At 41.6% G+C, this 14,470-nt stretch overlaps 1 protein-coding gene across 1 annotated transcript; it reads right to left on the reverse strand.

Annotated features, from left to right (window-relative positions):
* Positions 1-453: 453 nt before the first annotated feature.
* Positions 454-14,174, reverse strand: LOC100263241 (uncharacterized). Its single transcript, XM_002264145.5, has 2 exons — positions 13,125-14,174; positions 454-848 (listed from the first exon to the last, which is right to left on the reverse strand). Exons 1-2 carry the CDS (start codon positions 14,067-14,069, stop codon positions 690-692), a joined length of 1,104 nt encoding a protein of 367 aa, XP_002264181.3. The 5' UTR covers positions 14,070-14,174; the 3' UTR covers positions 454-689.
* Positions 14,175-14,470: the final 296 nt, after the last annotated feature.

Raw genomic sequence — 14,470 nt, forward strand, 5'->3', positions numbered from 1 at the left:
CTGCCTTAATTATTGATTGGGCATGATATAGTCCAAACTGTCAACAAGGATAGCATAAATGGGAAAGGAGCACTGCTAAATGCTTGTCTTGGATTCTATATATATGGAAAATATTGGAACTGGAAATGGGTATGAAGCTTACATTTCAAATCAAATAAAGAAATGGAATTGAAGTTGTTTTAATATCAAAATATGTGGAATGATTTTAATGCAAGGATGATCATCAAACTTTTAAGCATGACACTGTTGTGAAGGCCATAAATTGGCCTATTCCATAGGCATTATCAACAAAGATAGAGAAAGCTTTATCACTCTTGTCAGCTGCATCCTGTTGAATTTCTCTACTAAACTAGTTCAAATTCCCAGATGGTATGCTGTCCTGAACTTCAGTTTAATGAACATGATCAACTAAACACAGCAGGCACAAAAATCTCTCTTTTCAGAAAGTAGAAGTTGAAGGGAATTACTGCCAGCCATATTTTTTTTCTGATAGATAAATAATCAAGGATTTAAATACTGCCAGCCATATGTACAGCTCCCAAGAATTGAAACAACTTTGAAATTCAGGTAAATTAGTTACATCCTGAAGCAAACTTTTGTGGCATCTAATGTTCCAAACGCCAATTCAAGATATAACAGGTAAAGAGAAAAGGAAAGAAAAGAAAAAGGAAAAACATGTCTTCTCAAAATCACCATCCATACTTGGCTTGAGTTTCAGCTTTAGTAAGGAAGCCTTTTGCTCGCCGTTCTGAAAGTTCCATCTCCTTCTGCTTCATATCAAAGTATAAAGAACCAATCTGGTGTTTCCTTTTGTGCAGCTTTGTAGGCTTCCCCTTCGTTGAAACAGGCTACACAAGACAAACAAACAAATAAATAACAGATCAGGTAAGTGGCATCTAGTTTAGAAGAGTGTAAGTATGCTGACGGACTTATAACCAAGCAATTGAATAAAAACCCTCTAGTGTTACAAAAAGAAAAAGAAAAAAAAAATCTATGATTATAGTCTCTACATTTAATAATTGCTGAAAAGCCAACTTGATTTATGGTCACAAACCATAAATCACTTACAAAACCTCCCATTTTCTCTACGAGACTTAAGGTTCTACTCTCCCAATTGTCATTATCCAAGTTCTCAACTCCATCCTGTAGAATATATATATATATATGTAGAGAGGGAGAACACATAGCAGAGACGTTTGCAAAACCAAACAAACTTCAAGCCTCTCAATGGAAATGGATGGCCAGTTGTTGATTTACATCCTATAGTAAATGCTTTTCATAAGAGTTTAACAGACAAGTAATCTTCAATTAACTGAAAGGATGTACAGAACAAGTCCAATGAGAGTTCAGATGCTACTCTGTCCAACAAATGAAGGCAAATTTCATGAAATATAATTTGATGGAGGTTTGTTTGCTAGAGACTGAAGTTTTAGTTTTAGGGTGTGAACATTAGATAGAAACTTTGGTGTAATAGTCATTACCTTAACTGTTCAATTTGCTTGCCAGTAGTTCTATCAAAAGCCAAAGAAAAATGAGACAGTGAACAAATAAATTTAATTCTAAAATCCTGTCAAATTTGGTCAGTAACAGCATTGCCATTCAACAAATCAAATAACGTCATTTGCAAGTAGGCCTGTGCAAGTGCATGTATCTGCATCCCAACAGAAACATTGAAGACTTACTTGATTGTGCCATTATTAATTAGTCACTACATCCTCCAGAAAGGAATAGAGAACCATGGAATTTAACAGAATTTCATCAATACCTGAGTATATGTATTGCCCATCTTGAAACAACTTAATTTTAGCAATTCCACGAAAGTACAAAAAAATTGTTTTTCAACCACAGTTGAGGGAGAAGAATCCTAGCAAAACTTCAAAAGCTGAGTGGTAATGTCCAATCCACTTTAAGAACATAATTAGTAAGGTTAAGCATGGTCTTTCTTTTGTATAGGAAAATATACCAGAAAATTCCTAAAATGTGGAGGACATCATCCTAGTGCACAGAAATATACAAGCAATATACAAAGAAGTCAGAAAAAGAATGAAACAAACAATGCCAAGGGCCTCAGACCTCCCCTTCCCTACAAATTCCCTCAACCAAGCAAACAAATACTCCAGAAAGATATCTTTCAGTTTCAACTCCAAAGGTTCCATGCCTCAAGAAAAATATGAAATTTCTTCACCTTTAAACCCCTTAAAATAAGCTCAAAGGGGCTGTTGTTCAAACTTTTCTCCCTCTGTTTTGTAGAACTGTCTGCCAACTAACTCTGTATTCTTTAATAAGGAAAAACTTATGCAACCCCAAAGATGGAAAACAAATGGACCATAAGCTACAAGCAGCCAAGCAATGGGTAAGAAGGTGGTGAATCATCTCCTCATTTTGCTTACATGTGCTGCACCAATTGACAAGGATGCCTCCCACTCTCATCGGCTAGTAGATAGTTAAGATCCTCTCCAATACTGCTGCCAAAACAAAGCACTAACCTTAAAAGGAGCAGTAGAAGCTAAAATCACATATCAGGAAAGAGCTGTCCTATCTAGAGTGAGCCTAACAAAATAAGTATAACAGATAAACAACCCCTCTTTAAGTAGCTTCCTTATCAACTTATTGTCTCTTTCCCCTCTAACCTCCATAGCAAAATGCTTTCCAAGAAAAGTTTCACCATCTGTAACTCCTAAACATGAAACTTCCTAGGGAACCTTAGATCCAAATGACCTCGTCCTTCCTCCAAGCTCCAGTGATCAACTACCAAGACCTCTATATTCAAAGCAATTTTTGGAGATACAGAAGGCAATCCTGAATGCAGATCTCTCCAAACCAAATGTTTCACCAAAACCTACTCTGCTTATTCCCCACATAAGTATATTCAAAATTATGAAAACCGTCCTACCCTTTCCCAATGCCCTTCCAAGTCCATTTCAGTGCCAGGATCTTCATCTGTCTCTCCTGATCAATCTTTCAAGCCACCAGTTTCCTCCACTACTTATCTCTATCAACTGCAAATCTCCAAAGCCACTTGCCTGATTTGTTAAGACCAGTAAGGCTTCTAATCCCAGTATCACCCTCCTTCAAAGAGCAAACAATCACCCATTAAACGAAAGAAATCTCCTTTCTTCCTTCCCAACCCAGCCCCCAAAAGTCTCTCTAGAGCCTTACCAAGCCTGTTCTGAACTGCCATTGGCACTATGAAGGTGGGCATCAAGTAGATGAGTAAGCTCAATATGGTGCTCTTTAGGAGTGTTAGTCTGCCTCTTTTAGAAAGATATTGCCTATTTGGAGATGCTACACTTCAGTCCAAGCCTTTCACCACTCAGTCCCACACACCCCTTGCTTTAAATAATGCACCCAAGCAAAGCATTTATAGTTAGATAGTTAGCCACCCACTTGATATCTAAGCACTGAAACTAAATTCCCAACATACTCCACATGCACTACAAGGATGAGCTTACTCCTTCCAAATTAACTCTTAATTCAAAGACAGCTTCAGAAAACAAAGGACACAACCAAGATGCAACAATTGCTCTTCATCCAACTTACAGTTCAATTTACAAAAGCAAACATCAAGAGTGAAATGTCAAGGCTCCTGCCCCTCTTTTGCCCCATCCTAACACCCTAGAAATAAAGCAACTCAAGGTCTACATTAGTAAAAACTAAAAGACAGAAGGAGAGAGAATCCCATCACTTTAAATCTCTGAAGAGAAAGGTGTCATTCACAGCTATGCTTAAAGGTGAGAACATCAACAACACTCCAATGAAGCTCTTACCTAGGAGATTTTGAAAGAAACCAATTGCTGTGTCATTAACCAAAATCCAATATTTCACACTACAGAAGAGAGGATATATCCATCTCCCCAATTGCATTTTGAGCCTCAGAAACAAACTTTCCTGATCACCCTCCTAAACTTACTGACATGATTATCCCTCTTTAATGGATTTTGGTTATCTAGTGAAAAAAATTTGGTTTTCCTATTCCCTTCCAAAGCACTAGAATTTTACCTTTGATTGACTATACTCCAACTTAGCCATGCCTTTTAAACCTAACTCTTCCTCTACTTAAGCTCCTTCCCTTCTTATATCCATAATATAATCTTCCCTAAAAATTATAAACAACTACGTTGCCAAACACATTTCGATTCTAGTCCTTGGGTCCTCCTTCAAAGGCTTTACTTTCCTCATCAAAATAGAGCCAGCCTAGTGTGTCAAAAAAAATCTATAATCATCTATTAGGAGAATCGCCCAAAAATAAGCAAGTTACCAGCCTTAATTGCTGGTAACTTGGTTCCCCTTCATAATTCCCTTGAGATTGAGAACCATTTTCTCCACAAACCAGAAGCTTTGTTGTCATTTCCCTAGAAGGTTGTTGATGACACTTTTTCTTCCATAATTGGTCAAAGCATAGCCTTCATCATTCCTTTTTCCTTGAAAAATGTGTTACATGTCCCAACCTGTCTTGTAGTCTCTTGTTTGCTAATAAAATTACTAAAGATTTGAATTGTTTCATAACATTCAACTCTTCTCATGGCATTTTTTTGGACTTGATAACCGAGAGGATGAATAGGCATAGTGAGAGGAAAGGTGTACTCTACTACCTCAATACACATTGGAAGATTGGTGATGCTATTCCACAAGCTCTTGTAACCACCAACCACCCTTCAAAAGTTTATCAAATATAGATGTGGCACAAGTGGTTGGGATTCTTTCTCTTGAAAAAGATGTTTCCAACATTGTTTGGTAAAACTAAATGCCATGATTTTCATTGTGAGGTTTGTGAGTTTGCAAAATACCATCATGTATCTTTTCTCATAATAAATGAAAAAGAAACTTCTCCTTTTAGTTTAATACATACAAATGCTTGGAAACCCTCTAGAATTCCAGATAGTTTAATATATAGAGATCTTGGTTACTTTCATTGATGAGTACACTTGTACCACTTGGGTCCATCTCCTAAAATCCAAATTGGGAGATAATTCCATTTTCCAAATATTCAGAAAATTGGTTTTTACCTAATTTGGTACCAAAATCCATACCGTAATGTCAAATGATGGGAGGTAATACTGCAATCATGACCTTGTCACCTATCTCCAAAATGAAGGTATCGCACATCAATCTTCATGTGTAAATACCCCACAACAAGATAGGATAGTAGAGAAGAAAAGTAGGCATGTGTCGGAAGTAACAAGGTCTTTACTTTTTCAAATAAATGTTTCAAACTCATACTGGGGAGAAGCCATTTTGATTGCTACATTCCTAAAAAATTGAATGTCTTCTTGAGTCCTTGACTCCAAATCCCCTATAGATGTACTCTCAAGGTCTTTTCCTAACTTTAAGGGTATTAAAACTCTTTTTGATAAATAAAGAAAAGTTTTATATAAAGAAAAGAGGGGACACCAAAATTAAGGGTATTGAAACTCTTCCTCCAAAAAATATTTGGGTATGTATCTTTCATTCACATTCTCATGCAATCTAGAGATAAACTTGACCCTAGAACTCTTAGGTGCATCTTTCTTGGATATTCTTCCATTCAAAAAGGATATAACTTATAAGTACTACATCCTCCCACAAAAAGATCATATATCACCATAGATGTCACTTTCTTTGAAAGTCAACCCTATTTCATACACACTTATCATTTAAGGGGAGATTGGACGAATTAGAAGATAAGTTGTTAGAGATCTTTCCTACAAACAATAGGAATGGTGGGCGAGTGAGAGAGCATGAGTGAGAGAGCGAGTGAGAGAACGAGTGAGAGAACGAGGGCGGCCGAGAGCGAGGAAGTGAGTGAGCCCGCCGGCGGCGAGAATGTTTCTCGCACGGAGAATAGGAGGAAAAGGAAGACGAGGAGTTTCGGGGTGGAGTCCAAGTCCTTCGAGCTGGAAATGGAGGAGAGGAGAGGAAAAACCCTAATAACCATCACAGAAAGCAAGAAAGGGGTATCGTCTTGGGTGCGCATGGGGATGTACAGCGTCGGGCTGTTCATGGAAGGCCTTCATCAGTGCATTGAAGATGTGAAAGAAGACAGATGGGAAAAGGGTTGGAAGGAGAAAGGGAGGAACTTTTCTCTGGTACGCATTACGAACAGGGGGGGATGCTTTTTGCGGTTGGGGGTTATTGATTTGGAGTTGAAAAGTTATAGTATTTGTATTCCGAAGGGCAAAGGAGGCAAGGGGGGATGGTCGGCAATGGTGGAGGCTCTCTATCAGTTGGATAACAGTATTACTAAAAAGGAAAAACAAGAAGAAATGAGGGTAAGGGGAAGGCAGTGCACGGAGATGACGAAAGGGAGGTCGTTTGCAGATGCGGTGAAGGGTGGGTGGATCAAGGAGTCCAAGATCATACGAGTGGAGGTGGCACGGGAGGAACTAAGTAGAAATCTCAGTAGGCTAGAGCATTGCTTGATCGGAAGTTGGAGCCCCAACAATACAACAGAGGAAAATCTGGAAACCTTGGGTGGGGAAATGGCCAAAGCTTGGGGTTTGAAAGGCAAGATGGGGATGGCGAGTATGGGAAAAGGACGTGTGTTGCTGGAATTTGAATTTGTGGAAGAAGCGAGACGGGTTAATCTATCTGGTATTAGGGCAGTGAGAGGTGTTCAAGTGGGCTTGGAGCGCTGGGACCCAAACTCAGGTTGTTTGGAGGAAGGGGAGACAAAAAAGGAAATGTGGGTGAGAATATTAGGGTTACCAATTTCGTTATGGGTTTCGTCGGTGCTGAGAAGGGTGGGAGATGCGTGTGGAGGGTTTCTCGACGTCGATCCTCAAACGGAGAGCTTGGAGGAGTTGCAGTGGGCCAGGGTCTTGGTCAGATCGGACGGCGAGGCTTTCCCTGACACTCTAGAGTTAGGCATTGAAGAGACGACATACTTTGTAACCCTATGGTGGGAGAGGATGCCGTCGATAAGGACGGAAGAGGGGCGAAAGCAAAGCCTGTGGAGTCCAACAATGAGGGAGGTTGAAGGTGACGAAGCTTCACGCGCTGCTACGCGAATGGAGCAGTTGGTGGGCGTGGGAACCGAGGCGAAGAGTCAGTCAGATGATGGGACTGACCGTCTGTCGCAGGACATGGGCCCCACTGTAAAGAGAGCCCAGACGCGAGTGGGCTCGCCGCAGGGGTCTGGCTCGAAATCTGGGCCTTCAGCTTCTGGGCTGCTTTGGGCCTATGGGCCCAAGTTACCTTCAGCTTGTGAAGCCCAAAAGGGGGATCAGTCTGGGTCGTGGCAATCTAATAGATTGGGGCGGGGTGCAGGCTATGGTATGGGCCAGGCTCATAAGGGGAAAACCAATTTAGCCCAGACCCACCTTTTAGATAATGGGCTTCTTTTAAAAATCCCTTCTTCTTGCTCCAACAGTCAATCTAAAGCTGATGACTTGGAGAGAGAGTTCACCAGATGCAGAGAGGAAGAAATGGGGAGAAGACAACAGTCGGACCCAAACAACCCGAGGGTAGAAAGAACGCTAGAAGAAGAAGCTACGAGGTATGTCTCAGAGATAAATATGGAGGGTACCAGGGCACAAGGGTCTTCCTCTTCTAATCTTTTTTGTTTTGGTCGGACTCCGGAGAGGGAGTATTACGACCATTCTGGGGGGCGAAGAGAGGGAATTCTGGTTGGAAGTGGGTCACGAAGACCAAATACAGAAGATCATACAGGAAGAAGGGATGGCTGTTGGGACCTGGTTGAGATCAGCAGCGTTGACCCTACGGGTAAAAATTTGGGGTGGACTACAGACCAGCGGGCTAGTCAAGAGGGCAGGAAGGAAGACCAGCTCAATTGGGAGGAAAGTAGCCTGATTAAATTCAGCCACTTTTTGGGTTTCTCAACGGAAGGTCTGGAGAAGGAAATTCTGAACTTTCTGGGAAAAATCAGGAAAAGAAGGGAGAAAATAATAGACAAAGGGCTACTGGAGACTACAAGATTCGAAAGGGAGCTTAAGAGATTGGAGTGCTCTGTTAATTATGAAGGGGACATTAGGAAGAAAGGCCCTCAACAGGGCAGAGGGATCCAAAACTCAGTTGTCCAATGAATGTAAGACTTCTGAGTTGGAATGTGAGGGGCGTGAATGATAGGTCCAAGAGGAAAGTTATCAAGTCAGTTATCAGAAGCCAAAAGGTGGACCTGTTCTGTATTCAAGAAACAAAGATGCAAGTTATGTCTGAAGAGGTGGTGAGGAGTCTAGGGTCGGGGAGATCTCTTGATTGGAAGGCTTTAAATGCTATGGGGACAGCAGGGGGTGTCTTGATCTGCTGGGAAAAAAAATCTCTGGAAATGCTGGGGGTGGAAGAGGGCCAATTCTCCATTTCCTGTAGATTCAGGAATGTGGGAGATGGAGTAATCTGGGTGTTCACAGGGGTTTATGGTCCTTGTTCCAGAAAGGATAGGGAGTGTTTATAGGAGGAGCTCGGGGCAATTAGAGGACTGTGGGAGGACCCATGGTGTTTAGGAGGTGACTTCAATTCAACTCTATACCAAGCTGAAAGGAGTAGAAATGGGAGGATCACTTCAGCTATGAGGAGGTTTGCCCAGGTCATAGATGAGTTAGGGCTAATTGATACTCCCTTGCAAAGGGGATCCTTCACTTGGAGTGGGGGGCTCAATAATCAATCGTGGGCCAGGTTGGATAGATTCCTGGTGTCCCCCAATTGGATAGATCAATACAGTAGGGCTATTCAAAGAAGATTGCCTCGCCCAACCTCGGATCATTTTCCGATTTTGCTTGAGGGAGGTGGCCTAAGGAAAGGTCCTTACCCCTTCAAATTTGAAAACATGTGGCTCAAAGCTGAAGGATTCAAAGAGCTGATAGAGGGGTGGTGGCAAGGGATAGTGGTTAGAGGAAGGCCGAGCTACAGGTTAGCAGCTAAGATGAGGGGCCTGAAACACAATTTAAAGATCTGGAATAAGGAGGTTTTTGGAAGGTTGGAGAAAAACAAAGCTGAAGCCCTTCAGCAAGTGGAGCGATGGGATGTAGTGGAAGAAGAGAGGATTTTATCAGAGGAGGAGTTAGGTCACAAAAAAACAGCTAAGGAGAATTATTCAAAATGGGTGTCGATGGAAGAAGTGCACTGGAGACAGCTATCAAGGGAACTATGGCTTATGAAAGGGGATAGGAACACGGGATTCTTTCACCGTATGGCTAATGCCCATAGGAGAGTCAATAATCTGATCAAAATTAAGATTAATGGGGTGAGGCTTACAGAGGATCAAGAAGTGAGGGATGGAATAGTAAATGCTTATCAGCAACTTCTTTCGGAAAGCTCGGATTGGAAGGCGGATATAGGGGGCCTTGTGCTGAAGCAGATCAGCCTCTCAGAAGCGGAAGCTCTTGAGTTCCCTTTCTCTGAGGCTGAGATCTATGCTGCATTAATGGGGATGAATGGGGACAAAGCCCCGGGTCCGGATGGTTTCACTATAGCATTTTGGCAAAATTGTTGGGAGATTGTCAAGGAGGATGTCTTGGATATGTTCAAAGAGTTTTATGATCAGAATTCTTTCACCAAGAGCCTAAACCATACATTTCTGGTCTTGATTCCGAAGAAAGGGGGGGCAGAGGATTTGGGGGACTACAGGCCAATCAGTTTGCTTGGGGGTCTCTATAAATTATTGGCTAAGGTGCTGGCCAATAGGCTCAAAAAAATCATAGATAAGGTGATTTCTCCTGATCAGAACGCCTTCATCAAAGGGAGACAGATTCTTGACGGTTCCCTAATTGCAAATGAGGTAATAGACTCTTGGCAAAAAAGGGGAGAGAAAGGCCTAATCTGTAAGTTGGACATTGAGAAGGCGTTTGATAGTATCAATTGGCAGTTTTTATTAAAGGTTATGCATAAGATGGGCTTCGGATCAAAATGGATAAGATGGATGTGGAGCTGTATTTCTACTATCAAATACTCAATGCTGGTGAATGGGGTTCCAGCTGGTTTCTTCTCAAGTTCTAAAGGGCTTAGGCAAGGGGATCCCCTATCCCCCTACTTATTTATCATGGGAACGGAAGTCCTTAGTGCGTTAATATCGAGGGCCGTTGAAGGGGGGTTCATCTATGGCTGTAGGATATGGAAAGGAAGAGGGCAGCCCGTCAACATAACTCATCTCCTATTTGCGGATGATACAATTGTCTTTTGTGAGGCAAAAAAAGAGTCCCTGTTGTACTTGAGCTGGATCCTCTTATGGTTCGAGGCCGCCTCAGGTTTAAAAATAAATTTGGAGAAAAGCATGGTCATTCCGGTAGGGGAGGTGGAAGGGGCGCTTGATATGGCTGCTGAAATTGGGTGTAAGGTGGGACAGCTGCCCACTGTTTATTTGGGGCTGCCCCTTGGGGCGCCTAATAGGGCCTCCTCTGTTTGGGATGGGGTGGAGGAGAAAATGAGGAGGAAGCTTGCTCTTTGGAAGCGTCAATTTCTGTCCAAAGGAGGGAGAATTACTCTCATTAAGAACACGCTGGCCAGCATTCCTTTGTATCAAATGTCATTATTCCGCATGCCTAAATCAGTGGCAAGAAGATTGGAAAAGCTTCAAAGGAATTTTTTGTGGGGAGGAGCCAATGGGGGGAATAAGGCTCATCTAATCAAGTGGGAGGTTGTGTGTATGGATAAAAAGAAGGGAGGGTTGGGGTTAAGAAAGTTGATTTGGTTAAACAAAGCTCTTCTAGGCAAATGGATTTGGAGGTTTGCGCGGGCTAAGGAGGAGCTGTGGAAAAAAGTGCTTGAGGCTAAGTATGGGCAAGAGGAGTTTGGGTGGAGAACAAGGAAGGCAAATGGGGTGTTTGGGGTTGGTGTGTGGAAGGAAATTCTGAAGGAGTCCACTTGGTGTTGGGATAACATGGTATTCAAGGTGGGAAAAGGCAATAAAGTAAGGTTTTGGATTGATCCTTGGTGTGGAAACAACGTGCTGTCCGAAGCTTTCCCGGACCTCTTCTCCATGGCTGCCCAAAGGAACGCCACTGTGGAGGATTATTGGGATCAGAATCTGAGTCAAGGAGGGTGGAGTTTAAGACTGTTGAGAGACTTCAATGATTGGGAATTGGGGTTGGTGGACAATATGTTAGTTGAGTTGAGGAATTATAGAGTATCTATGGAGGAAGATTCGATTTTTTGGAGGGGAGGAGCGGACGGGCTGTTTAAAGTTAAGGAAGCGTATAGGGTGTTGATTAATGTTGATGAAGCGGTTTTCCCTCATAGCAATGTTTGGGTGGCCAAAGTTCCAACAAAAATTATTTCTTTGCTTGGGAAGCTACTTGGGGGAAGGTCCTTACATTGGATAGGTTGCAGAGAAGAGGATGGCACCTCCCTAATCGGTGCTTCTTGTGTGGATGTGAAGAGGAAACTATCAATCATATATTAATTCATTGTACGGTGGCAAAAGGTCTATGGGATATTATTCTTGCGTTGTGTGGTGTACAGTGGGTCTTTCCTAATTCTGTAAAGGAGGTTCTTAATAGTTGGAAAGGCTCTTTTGTGGGGAGAAAAAGGAAGAAAGTGTGGAAGTCCATCCCGCTTTTCATTTTTTGGACAATTTGGAAGGAGAGGAATAGGCTTGCCTTTAAAGGGGGTGTGTTAGCCTTTCAGAAATTAAAGACTTCGTTTGTGTATAATTTTTGGGGTTGGGCTAAAGTGTACATTGATATGGAGTCGAATTCCCTTATAGGTTTCTTGGAATGGATAGCTTCCAAGTAGGGGTTGGGTTCTTTTGTTTTTTGGTTTAGGGTTTGTAGCCTTGTATACTCCCTGTATGCTGTTCGGCTTTTTGCCTTCGTTAATATAATCGTTTACTTATCAAAAAAAAAAAAAACAATAGGAATGGTGGGGGTGTCCTTCCTTATCTGGTTGATGTGCCAAATGCTTCTACCCCAGATTTCACATCAATTTTCCCTACTGCTGAAGATTTTCAACCCCAAAACATTAAGATTTTGCCCATATCCCCTATTGTTTCAAATGCTTCAGCTTGGATCCCTCTGATGAATCAGCTAGTGAACATATTCCAATAGATCTCCAATGAAGCGACACCAAACTCTAAGGAAATTTGAGAAGATTTTCCATTGAAATTCCAGCCAATGAACCTAGGAATCAGCTCAAGGAAAGGGAACATGTGTTGCCAGCAAACACCTCTAAACTAAAATTGTATTTGAGGAAGGGAAAATCTACAACATCCTCTCACATCCCATTATCCTACCTTGAATCAGGTAATGAAAATACTCATTCTAGTGTCTATAATTATTTGTATTGACTTATTGCATTGACGAAAACCACTAGAAAATGCACTCAGCATCCTACTTCAAATTTTACCTCACTACATTGTTTATCCTCCACATATTGAGCCTTTATTACCCAAATGTGTTCTACTAAAATTCCAAACATAGTCCAAGAGACACTTAGAGAGAAAAATTGGAGGAAAGCAATTAATAAAGAGATGCAAGCCTCAGAAAAAAAAAAAAAACACCTGGGATTCAGAAAAATGCTCCCCCCAATCTATTGATAACAAGAACTCTAGGAAGTTGATGGGACGCCATGGCCACCAACCCAAGCGAATGTTCATCCTTTAAGAGGAATGCCCATCAAAATTAATATAAATAACTTATGGTGGAAGCAATCCTCAAATCAATCACCACTCATGGGAGAACTAACCTGTTGGAATCTCTCAAATTGTCATTTAACTAGGGGATGCACATTAGTATGCAAAATCAGATTTTCAGAAAAGTAGTCCTTTAAGCCTCAAAAGATAAGTGACTCATAAATAATTTGTTGCAGTAACTAGGGTCAAAAGATTAAATTCTTTTATTCAGACAAGATGGGGGCCAGAAACTAATATGCATTGAAAATATGTTCTTTCATAGCAGGTCATCCTTCTGATTTTCTTCAACAATATTTCTAACGGTAATAGTATCTCATCATCTTTATCATTAAGTGGAACAGCAAGATAACAAGCCAAAATCTGTCAACACTGGTCCATACCCAATTCATCCCTCATTTGGCAATTGCAATACCAAACTAAATATGAATTCAGACGAATAGAATAGTATTAAAGCAGACAAATAATATTAGAACAAAATGCAAATGGGGCAAAGTATAGTCTCAAAACAACATCAAATTTTGACAGACTTAGAACACTCAAGAACAAAAGGCTAAGTGTCATATACCTGGTAAGAAGGACCAAAAGCAATTCCAGTTAACTTGACTTGGTCCTCCCTTGGCCTATTCTTAATCAACTCATCTTGCTTCACCTCAACAATCTCCACTGGAACCTCATTCCTCCCTCTCTTTCCCGGCACCCTCACTGCACTTTCTGTCCCTGCTACCTCTGGCAGTGCTGCCGCAGACCCATCACCCCAGTTGTTCTCATAATGTCCATAACCACCATAATTCCCATAACTACCATAACCTTCATACACCTGCTGACTCTCCGCACCTCCAGACCAATTCGAACTTTGTTCCAATGAAGCCGAAGACGACCCATCAACCCAATTGCTCTCAAAATTCTCCACAGTTTGATAAGCACCCGAGGACCCATCAGCCCAATTGCTCTCCGAATTCCCTACAGTTCGACCAACACCGGTTTCTTTTTCCGAATTCGTTTCAGGCACATCAATACCCACCTCAACAATCGATCTTCGACCCGAACCTGAAGAAGGGATCGCACCCAACGTTGCCTGCGAGTGTTTGGGCGCCGGAATGGCCGATAACCAGGAACTGACAGATGGGGTTTGAGTCACAGACTGATTGCGGCGTTTTCGCTCTCTCTCTTCATCCTCGTCGTCCTCCTCCTCATCCCGAGACTTGAGCACAGATTGCGGAATTGGGGGCCTGAACTGAACGACCCTTTTGGGTTTAGGGTGAGAAGAAGGTGGGTCTGTGAGGGTTTGTGATTTGGAGGTTGGAGGTGGAAGAGAAGAAAAGATGGAGGACTTAGGTTGAGGAAGAGAAGAGAAGAAGGGGGTTTTGGAGGCAGAATCTGAGGCATTGCTTGTAGATTTTGAGGTGGGTTTAGGGAGAAATAGGCCCTTTTGCTGTTGTTTTGCCTCTTGTTGATGTTGTTGTTCTGCTTCTTCGTCTGAAGAAGCGTAGTTGGCTAGCAAAGAGTCCATGAGAGACCTCGAACAGAGGAGGAAACAGAAAGAAGCCGACGAAGACGAAGGAAGAGAAAAATGTTGGGGGAAATCGTCGATTTTGGGTTTGGAATGAAATAATTTCATTTTTCTGGAAATTTTGACTTGCCAAGCAAACGGGCGCTGGGCCTGGCCCAAGTCTCCCATGCTGGGGTCTGGCCAATCTTTTCTGGATTTGAGGGCCTGTTCAGAATTTAATGAGAGAAACAAAGTAGAATTAATTAGTATGGCTTAGGATTGATTTTATGTTTCAAAACCAAACTACATAAAAAAATAAATGTAATTTATAAATATTATAAATTTTTTATAATTTATTTTAATAATAAGTATTTTTTTATTTCATGTGTTAAAAATGAAAAATAAAAAGAAATTAAATTAAT

This window comes from Vitis vinifera, chromosome 11, assembly GCF_030704535.1.
Source record: "Vitis vinifera cultivar Pinot Noir 40024 chromosome 11, ASM3070453v1".
NCBI lineage: Eukaryota > Viridiplantae > Streptophyta > Magnoliopsida > Vitales > Vitaceae > Vitis > Vitis vinifera.

Coding starts and splice junctions, on each gene's coding strand:
- LOC100263241 (XM_002264145.5), bottom strand. CDS start 14,069: ATGGACTCTTTGCTAGCCAACTACGCTTCTTCAGACGAAGAAGCAGAA. Junction 849..13,124: donor CTTTTGGTCCTTCTTACCAG/GTATATGACACT, acceptor TGTCTTGTGTAG/CCTGTTTCAACGAAGGGGAA.